This window comes from Bombina bombina, chromosome 3 (assembly GCF_027579735.1).
Source record: "Bombina bombina isolate aBomBom1 chromosome 3, aBomBom1.pri, whole genome shotgun sequence".
NCBI lineage: Eukaryota > Metazoa > Chordata > Amphibia > Anura > Bombinatoridae > Bombina > Bombina bombina.
The window spans coordinates 44440231-44457310 of record NC_069501.1 but is presented as its reverse complement, the minus strand read 5'-3'; the positions used below and the strand labels follow the sequence as shown (position 1 = coordinate 44457310).

Sequence of the window (17080 nt, the reverse complement as noted above, 5' to 3'; positions counted from 1 at the left end):
ACACTCAGCACTACCACAAATAAACCTCCCAGAATGCATCGCGCACAGCCGCCCCTCCTGCCATGTTACCTTACTGCTTGGATTAAACCATTTGTAAATACATACAGGTGTCACCACGCTCGTATACACACCCAGTACGCGCACGCGCAGATACTGATCTAGCGCTAGCAGAAGCGCATACACACGCACCATCGGCACGTGATTGTACTGTTATCCGTAGATCACGAGTTTTTCCTTCCACACGCCCAGAAGCTGGGCGGACCTATGTTTTACTGGTAAATGGCCTAACCTCCCATTTTACAAATGGTATGTCCCACACCTACCCCTATATATACTGGTGCCAGTCAGCTGATTGTTACATTGCTGCTAACTGTGTCCAGTAAAATGCCTTTGTGTGGAGGACTCGGAGCTGCCAAGCCCGCTACCCCGGAAGTGCAGGCTGTTGCTGACTCGGTGCGTACTTGGGTATTCAGGCTGGGCTGGTGTGTACCGTTGGGCGGATACTTGTACATTAGTCACTATCTAATAGCACCTTCGGTGTTGTTACCTACGTGACAAAGATACCATTAGACCATGTCTGCCCTCAGAGGGAGTAACTAACTGCCCTCTGGTTAAATTAACTGCCCTGCGGTTAGATAAGTGAGGGGAGTGCGCGATGAGATATACCTGTCTATATTGTGACCATGTAGTGCACTGGCATGTAGCCTGTCTGTGTTGTGCCCATGAAGCTCACTGGCACGTAGCCTGTCTATATATTGTGCCCATGTAGCTCACTGGCACGTAGCCTGTCTATATATTGTGCCCATGTAGCTCACTGGCATGTAGCCTGTCTATATATTGTGCCCATGTAGCTCACTGGCATGTAGCCTGTCTATATATTGTGCCCATGTAGCTCACTGGCACGTAGCCTGTCTATATATTGTGCCCATGAAGCTCACTGGCACGTAGCCTGTCTATATATTGTGCCCATGTAGCTCACTGGCATGTAGCCTGTCTATATATTGTGCCCATGTAGCTCACTGGCATGTAGCCTGTCTATATATTGTGCCCATGTAGCTCACTGGCATGTAGCCTGTCTATATATTGTGCCCATGTAGCTCACTGGCATGTAGCCTGTCTATATATTGTGCCCATGTAGCTCACTGGCATGTAGCCTGTCTATATATTGTGTCCATGAAGCGCACTGGCATGTAGCCTATGTATTGTGCCCATGAAGCGCACTGGCACGTAGCCTATGTATTGTGCCCATGAAGCGCACTGGCAAATAGACAACAAGAAAGTTGGTTTCTTTAAAAAAAAAAAAAAAAAAATTGTCTGACTGCTTTAAATTATATTTAAAATAAAAATATAAGTTTGATTTAAATAACAATATGATTCATATAATGTAGTTGCAGAGGTGAATTCCCTTTCGGTGCCCAAAACACCATTGTGCCAGGCTAAAAACAATTGCATGTCATGAAGGGGGATCAACCCTACATATATTAACAGTAAAATAAGTGGCCCAATGATATGGTCATTAACCCTTTGAAAATATCAGTTACTTATTCATAATTGTAATATTTGCCTTGGTGCCAACGTATGCCTTTTTTCCAGTTTGTATATCCAATTTTTGTATAAAGGGATTTCACCTCTGTGTAACTAAATTATAGAAATCAAATTATTTAAATTAAACCTTTATTTTAAAGTCCATTTAAAGCAGTCTTCAAAAAAAAAATTTGAATAAGAAACCAACTTCCTTGTCATGGCACGTAGCCTGTCTATATTGTGCCTGTGTAGCGCACTGGCACATAGCCTGTTTGTAATTTGTTCTGTGCCCTGACCCCCTCGTAGTATGCCGCCATAGCCTGCTTCTACCATGTGCTGGCATATAGATCGCTTGTACCGTTCCCTGGCCCCATAGCCTGTTTGTATTGTGCCCTGGCTCATAGAAACCCACCTGAAGTGTTATACTTTTCATTATTCAAAACCTACTGGGGTTTTCAATGTTAAATAAAGATAAAATATATAAACTAAGCTTTTTGTCACTTCTTGACATCTACCCTAGGATACCCATGGCTGAGCAGAGTCCAATGACATCAAAGTTAGGACCATACCTTTTGGGTAAGACCCCTCAGGGGGCCCCTAAATGCATTGCCCCATCCACAATCACAGGTGATGACAAATACATTTATAACAAGCATAATCTAATGACATCAAAGTTGGGGTCTACTAGGGTTGCAACTAACTAATTTCTTAATCTATTAATATGCAGATTATTATTATTTTTTCCGGCTAATCTGATAAAAAAAAAAAAAATATCTTCAGACTAAATATTTACATTGACACAACTTTGTCCAATATTTTTTTTTTTTTTTTTTTTAGCAGCAGAACACATTTTTATAATTAAAAGCACAAACTGTTTGAAAAGAGGTAGATCTAGAAAGAGGCTATCACTGTTTAACATTCAGTTATAAAGGAATAGTCTAGTCAAAATTAAACTTTCATTATTCAGATAGGGCAGGCAATCCGAATAATGTTTTTTTTTTTTTTATTTTTTTTTTCCTTTCTAGACTATTCCTTTAATTTTCACAAAATTTGCATTGAAATGCAAAAATGTCAATATGTCCACATGCTCCTGGCTGAGACTTGTTTTGCTGGCGCTCAGATGGTGTTGAGGTGCCTGAGAAGTATAAGTAGGCCTTCGCCATGGTGGGATATTTATCTTTGTTAGCTCTCCACCAATGCAAAGTGTTTTCCTCCTTGGCAAGGGGCCTCTCAAAGTAAGCCTGGACTTCATTCTAACATAAAAATATCTTAAATATCTATATGCAATGGCAAATGACCAACTGTAAGGCTAGGGAAAAATTATCTAGTTTGCTCATACATACACACACACACACACACCTTTATAGAGGTTGAATCTGGTACTTATCACAATTTATTAAACCTTAAAAAAAAAAAAAAAAAAAACTTAAAGGGACACTGAACCCAAATTTTTTCTTTTGTGATTCAGATAGAGCATGACATTTTAAGCAACTTTCTAATTTTCTCCTATTATCAAATTCTCTTAATTCTCTTGGTATCTTTATTTGAAATGCAACAAGAATATAAGTTTAGATGCCAGCCCATTTTTGGTGAACAGCCTGGGTTTTCCTTGTTGATTGGTGGATAAATTCATCCACCAATCAAAAAGTGCTTTCCAGAGGTCTGAACCAAACAAAGCTTAGATGCCTTCTTTTCAAATAAAGTTAGCAAGAGAATGAAGAAAAATTGATAATGGTAGTAAATTAGAAAGTTGCTTAAAATTGCATGCTCTTTCTGAATCATGAAAGAATTTTTTGGGTTCAGTGTCCCTTTAAGCGCAAAGGTTTAGATATCAATAACAAGACAAAACCTTACACATTTATCTATACAATACATATAATTAGCAAGCGATCTGCTAATAATTGTGCACATCAATTCAAATAACGCCCATCAATCTGCGGCACTGGTTTTCAACCCTGTCCTTAGGCCTCCCCAACAGGTCAGGTTTTCAGGATTTCCTTGGATGAGAGCAGATGAAATAACCACGTTTACTAATCTGCTGATTATTTCACCTGTGCTCTAGTTCAGCCTCACAATCTGGCCTGTCAGGGAGGTCTGAGGACAGGTTTGATAACCAGTGATCTAGGGCTAGGTGTAAATAATAAGCTTGGCACTATCATACAAAGCATAGTCTCAAATCACCTGATTTTAATATAAACAATCCAAATAATGGCTCCTATTATTCCTGGGTTGCACATAGTTGTAAACTTACAAAGATTTTTATACTGTCCTGATAAAGTGAAAAGTAAACTTTCCTTCCTAAGATATGGTGAGTCCATGGCTTGAGTAATTACTGTTGGGAATATCACTCCTGGCCAGAGCACCACAGTTAACTGCTAACTATCACTCCCTTACCCACAACCCCTAGTCATTCTCTTTGCCTTTGGTGCATGGAGGAGGTGAAGTTTAGGTGACTAAAGAAAAATGTTGATTTAATCTACAAGCAAGTTTTGGGGTATAGCGGTATTCAACGTCATTCCTTGCAGTTGGATAGTGGTGACTTTAAAGCAGTTAAGAAAACTCAGTAAGTACATCTCTACAAGTTCCTAACAATTGCTGCCCTAGTTTAGAAAGCCAGAGTTGGCTACTCTGTTCTTTCTTATTCATAGGTCTCTGACGGACTGTCTTCTCATACCATGTAACTGTCTACATGCTGGACAGCGGAGCAGGTAAGTGCTTTTTCTTCCAGTTGGGGAGACAATGCACTTAACAAATTAAGACACTGCTTTTTTTTTATTAGGACATAGATAATCCTTTTGTATGGATTACACTGGGGCACGAAACAGGCACTGTAGCATGTGTGAGGCTAACATAAAAAAAAAAAAATTAAAGAGAGGGTAAAATGTGTATTAGTCTTTATTTTCTGACGCATGTAATTAAAGGGACATTAAACCCACTTTTTTTTTCTTTCATGATTTAGAAAGAGAATGCATTTTTAAACAACTTTCTAATTTACTTCTTTTATCGAATTTGTTTTATTCTCTTGATTCTTTGCTGAAAAGCATATCTAGATAGGCTCAGTAGCAGCTGATTGGTTCCTGCACATAGAAGCCTCAGGTGAATGGCTCACCCATGTGTATTGCTTTTTCTTCAACTAAGAATATCTAAAAAATGAAGCTATATAAATAATAGAAGTAAATTGTAATGTTGTTTAAATTTGTATTCTCTATCTGAAAAATGAGAGAAAATTTTAGGGTTTAGCGTCCCTTTAATAAAACAATACAAGCTTAAACTGAAAGTAAGGCTGAATTTTCTATTTCAGCAGCGTATTCATTTCCCCTTTGCTTTAAAATAAAACAATGCCTCATTTTAAACTGTCCGGTTTGAAAAACTGGTTATTTTTGGTACTCGGTGTACTAGGAAGCTATTTTTAGTGCCTTTCTGTCATAGCAGTAATTTGAGTTCGGCAGTTGCGGTCACATGACCGGCTTTACTTCATAATGTTTCTGAGGAAAGTCGTTTTTTTTTTTCTCCATTTCTGGGTGAATCTGGTCTTGTAAGGCACCTCAGTAATTGAGGTGTGGGGTTGCCTGCGGGGTATTTTAGAAGTTTGATTATTAAAAAATTTTTTTTTCTTAACTTTTCTCACATTTTAGCTGTAGCGTTTCATGTCCGACAGACATCACTGAATGCTTCACCAGAACTGCTTGTGCAATGCCGCTCCCTGCAGATTTGCACCCATTCTGCTGCTAGCAGGGGGTGTTAATCAGCCCGATCGTATAGGATCGGGCAGACCGCAGCCTCAGAGGCAGCTGACCAGTTATGGAGCAGTGGTCTTAAAGGGACACTGAACACAAAATTTATTTTGTAATTCAGAAAGAACATGCAACTTTCTAATTTACTCCTATTATCAATTTTTCTTCGTACTCTTACTATCTTTATTTGAAAAAGAAGGCATCTAAGCTTTTTGGTTTCAGTACTCTGGACAGCACTTTTTTATTGGTGGATGAATTTATCCACCAATCAGCAAAGACAACCCAGGTTGTTCACAAAAAATGGGCCGGCATCTAAACTTACATTCTTGCATTTCAAATAAAGATACCAAGAGAATGAAGAAAATTTGATAATAGGAGTAAATTAGAAAGTTGCTTAAGCTCCATTGTTTAGCCATTTTGCTTTTTTTTTTTTTTTTTTTTTAATATATTTTTAATTAATTGGAATATGTACCAAATTCAACCAATTCAAATGTAACTATATTTTAAGAGTGGCTAGATATTTTTTCCCTTAACATTATATAGCTGGTCGTTTACCATTGCATATAGATAAGATAGTCAAGATATTTTTATGTCAGAATGAAGTCCAGGCTTACTTTGTTAGCTCTCCATCAATGCAAGGGGCCTCTGAACAAAGATAAATAGACCACCTTGGTGATATCGGCAAAACCCTACTTATGCAGCTCAGGCGCCTCCTCTGCTGCAGGCAAAAAAGTATGCCAGCCTCAGCCAGGAGCATGTGGACATGTTGACATGTTTGCATTTCAATGCAAAGTTTCTGAAAGAGTGAATAACAGAATGTTATAAACAGTGATAGTCTACCTCTTACTAGTTCTATCTCATTTCAAACAGTTTGTGGATTTGTTTTGCTTAATTATAAAAATGTGTTCTGCTGCTTAAAAAAAATTGGACCAACAGTTCTGTTAATGTAAAGTTGTAACGTTTTAGTCTGAAGTTTATATTTATAACACTCAGTATGTGGATTTTATTTTAAATATAGGAAAAAATTATTCATTTATTTTTATTCGATTAATCGAAAAAATAATCGGCCGATGAATCGATTATGAAAATAATCGTGAGTTGCAGCCCTAGTTATGTCCTTTAAATTTTAAGCTTGAACACCTCCGTCAGTTGCTTCGGGAGGTCTTGGCGACTCTGGATGATTGTGATCCTATTATACCACCAGAGAAATTGTAAGATGGACAAATATCTAGAAGTACCTACTTATACTGATGTTTTTCCGGTTCCTAAAAGAATTTCGGAAATAATTGAGAAGGACTGGGATAGACCAGGTATACCATTTTCTCCCCCTCATTTTAAGAAAACGTTTTCCATATCGGACACCATTCGGGACTTGTGGCAAACGGTCCCTAAGGTGGAGAGAGCTATATCTACCCTGGCTAAGCGTACAACTATACCCATTGAGGACAGTTTTTTTTACCCTATGGATAAAAAAAATTAGAGGGTCTCCTAAAGAAATGGTTAAAAAATTAGAGGGTCTCCTAAAGAAATTGTTTATTAATCAGGGTTTTCTTTTACAACCTACTGCTTGCATTGTTCCAGTAACTACTGCAGCAGCTTTTTGGTTTGAAGCTCTGGAAGAGTCCCTGAAGGTTGAGACCCCGTTAGATGATATTTTGGATAGAATTAAGGCTCTCAAGTTAGCTAATTCTTTTATTACTGATGCCGCTTTTCAAATTGCTAAATTAGCGGCAAAAAATACAGAATTTGCTATTTTAGCATGTAGAGCGTTGTGGCTCAAATCTTGGTCTGCTGATGTGTCATCAAAACATAAGCTTTTAGCTATTCCTTTTAAAGGTAAGACCCTTTTCGGCCAGACTTGAAGGAAATCATTTCTGACATTACAGGAGGTAAAGGCCATGCCCTACCTCAGGATAAGTCTTAAGATGAGAGGTAAACAGAATAATTTTCGTTCCTTTAGGAATTTTAAGGGAGGACCTTCTACTGCCTCTTCCACAAAGCAGGAAGGGAATTTTACCCAATCTAAGTCAGTCTGGAGACCCGACCAAAATTGGAATAAGGGTAAACATACTAAGAAGCCCGCTGCTGCTACTAAGACAGCATGAAGGGGTGGCCCCCGATCCGGGACCAGATCTAGTTGGGGGCAGACTTTCTTTCTTTGCCCAGGCTTGGGCAAGAGATGTTCAGGACCCCTGGGCACTAGAAATAGTGACCCACGGTTATCAGTTGGATTTCAAGGATTTTCTCCCAAGAGGGAGGTTTCATCTTTCAAGATCATCTGCAGACCAGTTAAAGAGGCGTTCTTACGCTGTGTAATAGACCTTGTTACCATGGGAGTAATTTGTCCAATTCCAAAATCAGAACAAGGACAGGGGTTTTACTCAAATCTATTTGTGGTTCCCAAAAAAGAGGGCACTTTCAGACCCATCTTAGACCTCAAGTGTCTAAACAAATTTCTCAGTCCCATTGTTCAAGATGGAGACTATACGAACAATTTTACCAATGATCCAGGAGGTTCAATATATGACTACCGTGGACTTGAAGGATGCTTACCTTCATATTCCTATCCATAAGGATCATCTGTTTCTAAGGTTTGCCTTCCTGGACAATCATTATCAATTTGTGGCTCTTCCCTTCGGGTTGGCCACAGCACCCAGAATCTTCATAAAGTTTCTAGGGTCCCTTCTGGCAGTTCTGACCACGAGGCATAGCAGTGGCACCTTATCTGGACAATATTCTAATTCAGGCGTCAACATATCAACATCTCACACGGACATAGTGTTGTCTTTCCTGAGAACTCACGGTTGAAAGGTGAACATAGAGAAAAGTTCACTTGTTCCACAGACAAGGGTTCCTTTCTTGGGAACTGATAGACTCGGTAACAATGCAAATATTTCTGACAGGTCAGAAATTCAAATTCTAAATACTTGCCGAGTACTTCAGTCCATTCCTCGGCAATCAGTGGCTCAGTGTATGGAAGTAATTGAATTAATGGTAGCGGCAATGGACATCGTTCAGTTTGCTCACTTTCATCTCAGACCACTGCAACTGTGCATGCTCGGACAGTGGAATGGGGATTATGCGGATTTATCTCCTCGGATAAATCTGGATCAAGAGACCAGAAACTCCTCTTCTTTGGGTGTCACTGGCTCATCTGTCCCAGGGGACTTGTTTCCGCAGACCCTCGTGGGTGATAGTGACAACGGATGCCAGCCTTCTGGGGTGCAGTTTCGAACTCCCTGAAGGCTCAGGGTGTTTGGACTCAGGTGGAGTCTCTACTTCCAATCAATATTCTGGAACTGAGAGCAATATTCAATGCGCTTCAGGCGTGGCCTCAGTTGGCTTCGGCCAAATTCATCAGATTCTAGTCGGGCAACATCACGACTGGCTTATGTCAATCAGGGGGGAACAAGGAGTTACTTAGCGATTAATAGAAGTATCCAAGATAATCCGTTGGGCGGAGGCCCACTCTTGTCGTCTGTCAGCGATCTACATCCCAGGAGTAGAGAACTGGGAAGCGGATTTTCTAAGTCGACAGACTTTTCATCCGGGGGAGTGGGCACTTCATCCGGAGGTATTTGCCTCATTGATTCTCAGATGGGGCAGACCAGAATTGGATCTGATGGCATTTCGGCTGAATGCCAAGCTTCCAAGATATGGATCCCGGTCAAGGGATCCTCAGGCCGAACTGATGGATGCCTTGGTGGTTCAGCCTAGCTTATGTGTTTCCTCTACTCCCATGCGTGATTGCTCGAATCAAACAGGAGAGAGCTTCAGTGATCCTGATAGCGCCTGTGTGGTCACGCAGGACTTGGTATGCAGATCTAGTGGACAGGTCCTCTCTGCCACCGTGGAAACTTCCATTGAGACAGGACCTTCTCATTCAAGGTCTTTTCCAACATCCAAATCTAATTTCTCTGCAGCTGACTGCGTGGAGATTGAACGCTTGATTTTTATCGAAGCGAGGATTCTCTGAATCGATTATCAATACTTTGATACAGGCTCGAAAGCCTGTCACTAGAAAAATCTATCATAAGATATGGCGTAAATATCTTGGTGTGAATCCAAGGGTTACTCATGGAGTAAAGTTAGGATTCTGTCTTTTCTCCAAGAAGGATTGGAGAAAGGGTTATCGGCAAGTTCCTTAAAGGGACAAATTTCAGCTTTCTCAATTCTGTTTCACAAACGTTTGGCAGATGTTCAGTTTTTTTTTTTTTTTTTTTTTTTTTTCCAGGCTCTATCTAGAATTAAGCCTGTCTTTAGACCCATTACTCCTCCCTGTAGTTTGAATTTAGTTCAAGAGGTTCCGTTTGATATCCATGGAATGCATGGGTTCAAATTGTTATCTTGGAAAGTTCTGTTTTTTAGTTGCTATTTCTTCTGCTCAAAGAGTTTCTGAGCTTTCATCACTACAGTGTGATTCTCCTTATCTCATTTTTCATTCTGATAAGGTGGTGTTACGTACCAAACCTGGATTTCTTCCTAAGGTTGTTTAGAAATAAGAATATTAATCAGAAAATTGTTCCTTCCTTATGTCCTAACCCTTCTAAGAAGGAGCGTATGTTGCATAATTAGGATGTGGTCCATGCCTTAAAGTTTTACTTACAGGCAACTAAGGATTTCCATCTATCATCTTCATTATTCATTGTTTATTTTGGAAAGCGTAGGGGTCAGAAAGCTACGGCTACCTCTCTTTTTGGCTAAGAAGTATCATCCGCCTGGCATATGAGACTGCTGGACAGCAGCCTCCTGAAAGAATTACGGCTCTTTCTACTAGGGCTGTGGCTTCCACATGGGCCTTTAAAAACGATGCATCTGTTGAACAGATTTGTAAGGCTGTGACTTGGTCGTCCCTTCACACTTTTTCCAAATTTGATACTTTTGCTGCTTCTGAGGCTATTTTTGGGAGACTGGTTCTTCAAGCAGTTGTGCCTTCTGTTTAGGTTCCGGTCTTGTCCCTCCCTTTCATCCATGTCCTTTTGCTTTGGTATTGGTTTCCCACAAGTAAGGATGAAATCCGTGTACTCATCATATCTTTGTAAAAGAACTAAATTTATGCTTACCTGCTAAATTTATTTTACTTTATGACTAGTCCATGGCCCACCCTGTTCTTTTTAAGACGGTTTTTCTTTATATATTTTTTTTGTAAACTTCAGTCACCTCTGCACTTTTTTATTTTTATTTTTTTATTTTATTTTTTTAGCCTTTGCTTTTCTCTTCCTATACCTTTGGCCGAATGACTGACTGAGGGTGGAGGGGAAGGGAGGGGCTATATATACATCTCTATCTCTACTGTGGTGCTCTTTGCCACTTCCTGTTAGCAGGAGGTTAATATCCCACAAGTAAGGATGAAATCCGTTGACTCGTATCTTAAAAGAAATCTAATTTATCAGGTAAGCATAAATTTACTTTTTATAGGTTGTTGGACTAGGAGCTAAAACTTCTAGTTTCGCTGTCCTATCCCGCAGTGCGTTATGGTTGAAATCCTGGTCTGCGGACAAGCTTCTTGCAAAACCTTGTTTGGACCTGGTTTGGCAGAAATTATCTGATATTAGTGGTGGAAAAGGTCAGTCATTTTCATTCCTTTCGTAAATTCAGTGGAAAGCCGTCCCCTTCTTCCAAGCAGGAACAATCCAAGTCTTCTTGGAAACACAATCAGAAACCTGCAGCTGATTACAAATCAGCATGAAGGGTTTGCCCCTGATCTGGTATTGGATCAGGTGGGGGGCAGACTTTCTCAGTTATCTTAAGGGTGGATGAGATGTCCCAGATCCCTGGACTGTAGACATAGTATCCCAGGGTTACAAATTGGAATTCAAGACTTTCTCTCCTAGAGGCAGATTCCATCTCAAGATTATCTGCAGACTAGATAAAGAGGTGTTCTTGAAATGTATGCAACATCTTTCCTCCCCGGGAGTGATAGTTCCAGTGTCTCAGTTTCTACTCCAACCTATTTGTGGTTCCCAAAAAAGAGTGAACTTTCCGTCCCATTCTAGACTTGAAGTGTCTAAACAGGTTTCTCAAAGTTCCATCCTTCAAGATGGAGACTATACGCTCCATCCTCTAGTACAAGAGGGTCAGTTCATCACAACCATAGACCTAAAGGATGCGTATCTTCATGTTCCTATTCACAGGGACCATCATATTCCTGAGACTTTCTTTTCTGGACAAACCTTTCCAGTTTGTGGCCCCTTTATTTGTTCTAACCACGGCTTCCAGAATTTTTTCAAAGGTTCTTGAGGCTCTATTGGCAGTGATCCGTTCTCGTGGAATTGCTGTGGCACCCTACCTTGACAACATATTTGGTTCAGGTGCCATCTTTTCAACAAGCCAAATCTCACGCAGAGATATTGTCTTTTCTTCGCTCCCACAGGTGGAATGTGAATCTGGAAAAAAGCTCCCTTTCCCCTGCTACAAGAGTAGTAGTGTTAGAGATAATAGATTCTCCATTGATGATTTTTCTGACAGAGGTCAGGAAAAAAAATTTCCTCTTGCCTCTCTTCAGGCTACTTCTTATCCTTCAGTGGCTCAATATATGGAGGTAATCGGTGTGATGTAGCTTTCATGGACATCATCAGTCCTTTTGCTCAATTCCATTGGAGAGCTCTCCGGTTGTGCATGCTCGGACAATGGCATGGCGACCATGCAGATCTATTTTAGAGAATAGTTGGATCAGTCATCAAGGGACTCTCTCCCATGGTGGGTTTCTCAGGAACATCTGTCTTAGGGCACATGCTTTCAGAGATCTTACTGGGTGATCGTGACCACAGACGCCAGCCTGCTGGGCTGGGGAGCAGTCTGGAACTCGTTAAAAGCTCAGGGCCTTTGGACTAGGGAGGAGTCTGCTTTACCCATCAACATCTTGGCGTTGAGGGTGATTTACAATGCACTATTGGCTTGGCCTCAGTTGTCCTCAGTCCAGTTTCAGGTTCAAGTCAGACAACCTAAACTCTGTGGCTTACATCAATCAACAGGGAGGAACTCAGATTTCCTTAGCCACAAAGGAGGTTACTCAGACAGCAATTGTGAGTCTCTGCCCACTGAAGAATCCATCTGCCATCCACATTCCAAGTGTAGACAACTGGGAAGTGGATTTTCTGAGCAGACAGACTTTTCATCCTGGGGAGTGGGAACTCCATCCGGAGGTGTTTTCCAGTTTAGACTTCAAATGGGGGGTGCCGGAGTTAGATCTGATGGCGTCCAATCAGAACGCCAAGCTTTCAAGGTACAGTTCAAGCTCAAGAAATCTGCAGGCCGTTCTGATAGATTCCCTGGGGGTTCCTTGGGTTTTCAGGTTGGCATACCGGTTTCCTCCATTTGATACGAGCAATGGCTCGTGGAAGGAGAGGAAACAGGAGAAGGCGTGTCTGATAGCCCCTGCATTACCACGCAGAATCTGGTTTGCAGACCTAGTGGAGATGTCATCTCTCCCACCTTTGGAGACTACCTCTGAGGAAGGACCTCCTGATTCAGGGTCCCTTCCTTTATCCAAATCTTATTTCTCTGAAGCTGACTGCTTGTAGATTGAATACTTAATTCTGTCTAAGCGTGGTGTGTGTTTGTTTTTTTTCGTTTTTTTTTTTTTCCCTGAATCGGTCATTGAGACCATGATTCAGGCTCTCAAGCCTGTTACTAAAAATATTTACCATAAGATATGGCGTAAATATCTTTATTGGTGTGAAAACAAGGGCTACTCTTGGAGTAGAATTGTATCTTTTCTTCAGGAAGGCCTGGAGAAGGGTTTTTCAGTCAGTACTCAGTGGTCAGATTTCTGCTTTATCAATTTTACTACATAAACTTTTGGCAGATGTGCAATCTTTTTGTCAGGCCTTGGTCAAAATCAGGCCTGTCTTTAACTCTGTTGCTCCTCCTTGGAGCCTTAACCTTGTTAAAGTTTTACAGCTGGCTCCATTTGAGCCGTTGCATTCCATAGACATTAAGTTGTTATCTTTGGAAGGTTTTTTTTCTTGTTGCTATCTCTTCTGCTCAAAGAGTCTCAGAACTCTCCGTTCTGCAGTGTGATTCCCCTTATCTTATTTTTCATGCCGATAAGACAGTTCTTCGTACTAAGTTAGGTTTCCTTCCTAAGGTTGTTTCTAATAGAAATATCAATCAGGAAATTTTTGTTCCCTCTGTGTCCTAATCCTTCTTCCAAAGAACGTTTGTTAAACAATTTTGATGATGTCAGTGCTCTTAAATTCTACTTACAGGTGACTAAGAATTTTCGCCAGGCCTCTGCCCTTTGTTTCTCTGGGAAACGTAAAGGTCAGAAAGCTACCGCTACTACTTTCTTTTTGGTTACAAAGTATAATTCGATTGGCTTATGAGACTGCAGGACTGCAGCCTCCCGAGAGAATTACAGCTCATTCCACAAGAGCTGTTTCCTCTTCTTGGGCTTTCAAAAATTAAGCTTCTGTGGAACAAATTTGTAAGGCTGCAACTTGGTCTTTACATACTTTTTCCAAATATTAAAATGTTGCTACTTTTGCCTCGGCTGAGGCTTCTTTTGGGAGAAAAGTTCTTCAAGCAGTTGTGCCTTCTGTTTAGTAGTGCCTGTCTTGTCCCTCCCTATTTATCAGTGTCCTCTAGCTTGGGTATTGGTTCCCAACAGTAATTACTCAAGCTGTGGATTCACCATATCTTAGGAAACAAACAAATTTATGCTTACCTGATAAATGTGTTTCTTTCTGGATATGGTGAGTCCACGGCCCCACCCTTTTTAAGACAGTTGTTAATTTGACTATAACCTCAGGTACCTCTGCACCTGTGTTACTCCTTTTTTTCTCAATTTCCCTTCGGTCGAATGACTGGGGGTTGTAGGTAATTGGAGTGATACTTAGCAGTTTAACTGTGGTTCTCTTTGCCACCTCCTGCTGACCAGGAGTGATATTACCAACAGTAATTACTCAAGCCGTGGGCTCACCATATCCGGAAATAAATTTATTAGGAAAGCATAAAGTTTGTTTTTTGTAGACGTCCTTTAGGCTAACGGCATAACCATAAAACACAATACCTTGTGCAGTTCATCGGAGTGAAGCAGTTGGTGCTGTGTTTAAACAAACTAATCAATAATGAGAATAGTTGACAACTATTTTCTTTATTTTATATTGATTAGTTGTTGCAGCTGTAGGGTCCACCCTGGGGATAGTACCCTCCAAGAACCCCTGAATGCACTGATCCTTTTCACTCTTAGATGTTTATATAGTGGCCCTTATGACCTATGTCATATAAAACTAGGCTTTGTCAGTGACAGCTACCTTAGAATCCAGTTATAGCTAAGTTAGAACCCTATCTTGGGGCTGAGACACCTCAGGTACTTGCCTATCTACAATCACAGGTATGTATTTGCCATTGTCGCCTATAAGAGTTAATAGGGACAGTGCATGGGGGGGGCTCCCAAATGGTGAGTGTCATAAAGATGCTAAATCTAGTTACTATTTAACCATCTTTGTTTTATGTTTCCTCTCTCCTCCCTTTCAATATTTTAGTGCATTGTATGGCAACTTTTTTTTTTTTTTTTTTTTTTACCAGGTGAAATCAGAACTTGAAAGTAAGTCTGGGAAGAACTTCAGCCATTATGAAGTAATTGAATTCAAGACTCAAGTAGTTGCTGGGACGAACTACTTCATAAAGGTAACGATATGTATTCTTACTGCCTACATGTGTTTTGTCTTGCGCTGTACATATCCTCGCTGTAAAAGCCTTTCTATTGCACGCACACACCTGCTATTAGTGGGTCTTGACAAACTGACGCCTTTAATTTTAAACAGGCTAAAAATAAACCTACATAACTAAAGCTGACATATTCTGGGCATGCGTTTTATTGGTAGTAAAACTAATGTGAATATGGCTGGCGCCAGCAGTGTTCATTTCCTTTTTGGAGCTGGATTTTTGTTTCTTATGCAAATATAGATCTTTGTTCACTTTCATAAGAAGAAATCCTGCTCTGCGGCTGCCGGTGGCCATATACTCAGCATTAGTTTTCCTACAAATAAACACACATCAAGTAAGTTCTATTCACTAGAAGTTTGCTTTGTAGGTTAAGAATTTATTGCAATGAGAATTTGTTCTGGTGTAGAATTATAATATAGATTGTTCTACTTCTCTTCACAGATACATGTAGGAGGTGAGGAATATATTCACGCAAGAGTCTATAAAGCTCTTCCTCATGCTCAGGAAAAACTGACCCTCTCGAGCTTCCTGGAGTCCAAAACTAAGAATGAAGAAATCGTTCATTTCTGAGCAAAAGATGTTCGACCAATTACAAAAGGATCTCTGTAACCTGGCACCTTTATTATCCCCCATTAGAGGGACCTGCAATGTACTGCTGGCTACCCAGCTTTCTCTCCCCATACAGTGATTCATTTTTAAATCAATAATGGTCAAACACCTGGGTGCATTTATCTGTTGGCAACTTTGGGAAATACATCACTGCCTCCAACTTCAGGTGCATTCCCCAAACCAGTAGATTTTATGCTATGTGTTTCTTATCTCTTCATTTTCATCATCTAACAGACCAGCTTATTTTATAAAGTCCTTCCATTTGGAGTTTCAGAAACTTTATCTTAAGTGCAAATGTTTTGTTAATCACTGTTCTGGTTTTACATTTCCATATGTGACTTAAACTTTTGTATACTCCCCTTACCCTCTAATACAGTTTAGATCTGTTTCTAAAATGTTATACTTGCTGCAACTAGATCATGCTTCTAGCTATTAAGCAACAGTGTCAATAAAGAACATTTTGGTTATTTTTCCTTTGGATTTTTTTTTATTTTTTTGACTGTCCTCTTTAAAGGGACATTAAACACAAATGTATTCAGATAGATAATACATTTATTTAAAAAAAAAAGTTTTATTAAGGTATTCAGAACATACAATATTACTTGAGAATTCAGTTTCAAATATTCTCCAGACACACGTTACAGCGGATTAAAGAACCAAAATAGGGGTGTGCATCTTCACTGGTCTTACGATTATCATGTCAACGATTCGATTCTACGATGCATCACGATTAGTTCCCTAATTATGCCCATGATTTAAATTTTTCAGGAAAAAAATTCAAGCAGTCAAAAGAACTTTTTTTTTTTTTATTAGCTCAAAAGACGCTCTTCCTCGTGTGGCAAAGTCTGAACACAGCAGACAACAGTATTTATAACAGTTAATACTAAATGGCAATTGTATTGGCATTATGGCATCAAACTGTAGTAGTGTGCAGTGTACTTCTTCAATAAAAGAAAATATTTAAATGTGTATATAGTATACACTAGTAAACAAACATGAACATAAATAAATGTCTAACCTATCTATGTTGGTTTTGATTAAATGTCTATTTACTTAGTAAATACTAATAGACATTAAATTAAAACCAAAATAGATAGGGCGAGCTTAAGTTATTACCATTATTTGTGTGAAAATGGTCATCCCCAGCAAACAAAACGTAAATCCCTTTTATGCGATACAATAAATTACAGGTGTTTCTTCATGACTGGCAAACTTCACAGTGAATCTGGCACACAATACAGTTACAGTAGTACTACTAGAGACACTTAAAACACGTAGCATTGAACTTAACTATAACTACTAGTTACTTGATTATCTTTATGGGATCACAAATATATAGTTAAAGCAGTACACACAATACAAAAACCCCACAGACATCAAGGAGTAAATCATGGTGAAGAAAGGGTGGCACGCACATGAGGTGTGTGCGCTCTGTCACGTTATATTTGTGATCCAATAAAGTTTTACTCAAGGTTTTAAGCTTCAATTTAAGATTTATTCTGTCAAGGCTTTTCCTTCCCCTAATAGTGGTTTGGAGTACA

General features: G+C 39.8%; 1 protein-coding gene across 1 annotated transcript; it reads left to right on the top strand.

Annotated features, from left to right (window-relative positions):
- The first annotated feature begins 293 nt into the window (after positions 1-293).
- LOC128652847 (cystatin-B) lies at positions 294-16006 on the top strand. Its single transcript, XM_053705814.1, has 3 exons — positions 294-453; positions 14790-14891; positions 15372-16006. Exons 1-3 carry the CDS (start codon positions 304-306, stop codon positions 15498-15500), a joined length of 381 nt encoding a protein of 126 aa, XP_053561789.1. The 5' UTR covers positions 294-303; the 3' UTR covers positions 15501-16006.
- The last annotated feature ends 1074 nt before the right edge of the window (positions 16007-17080 follow it).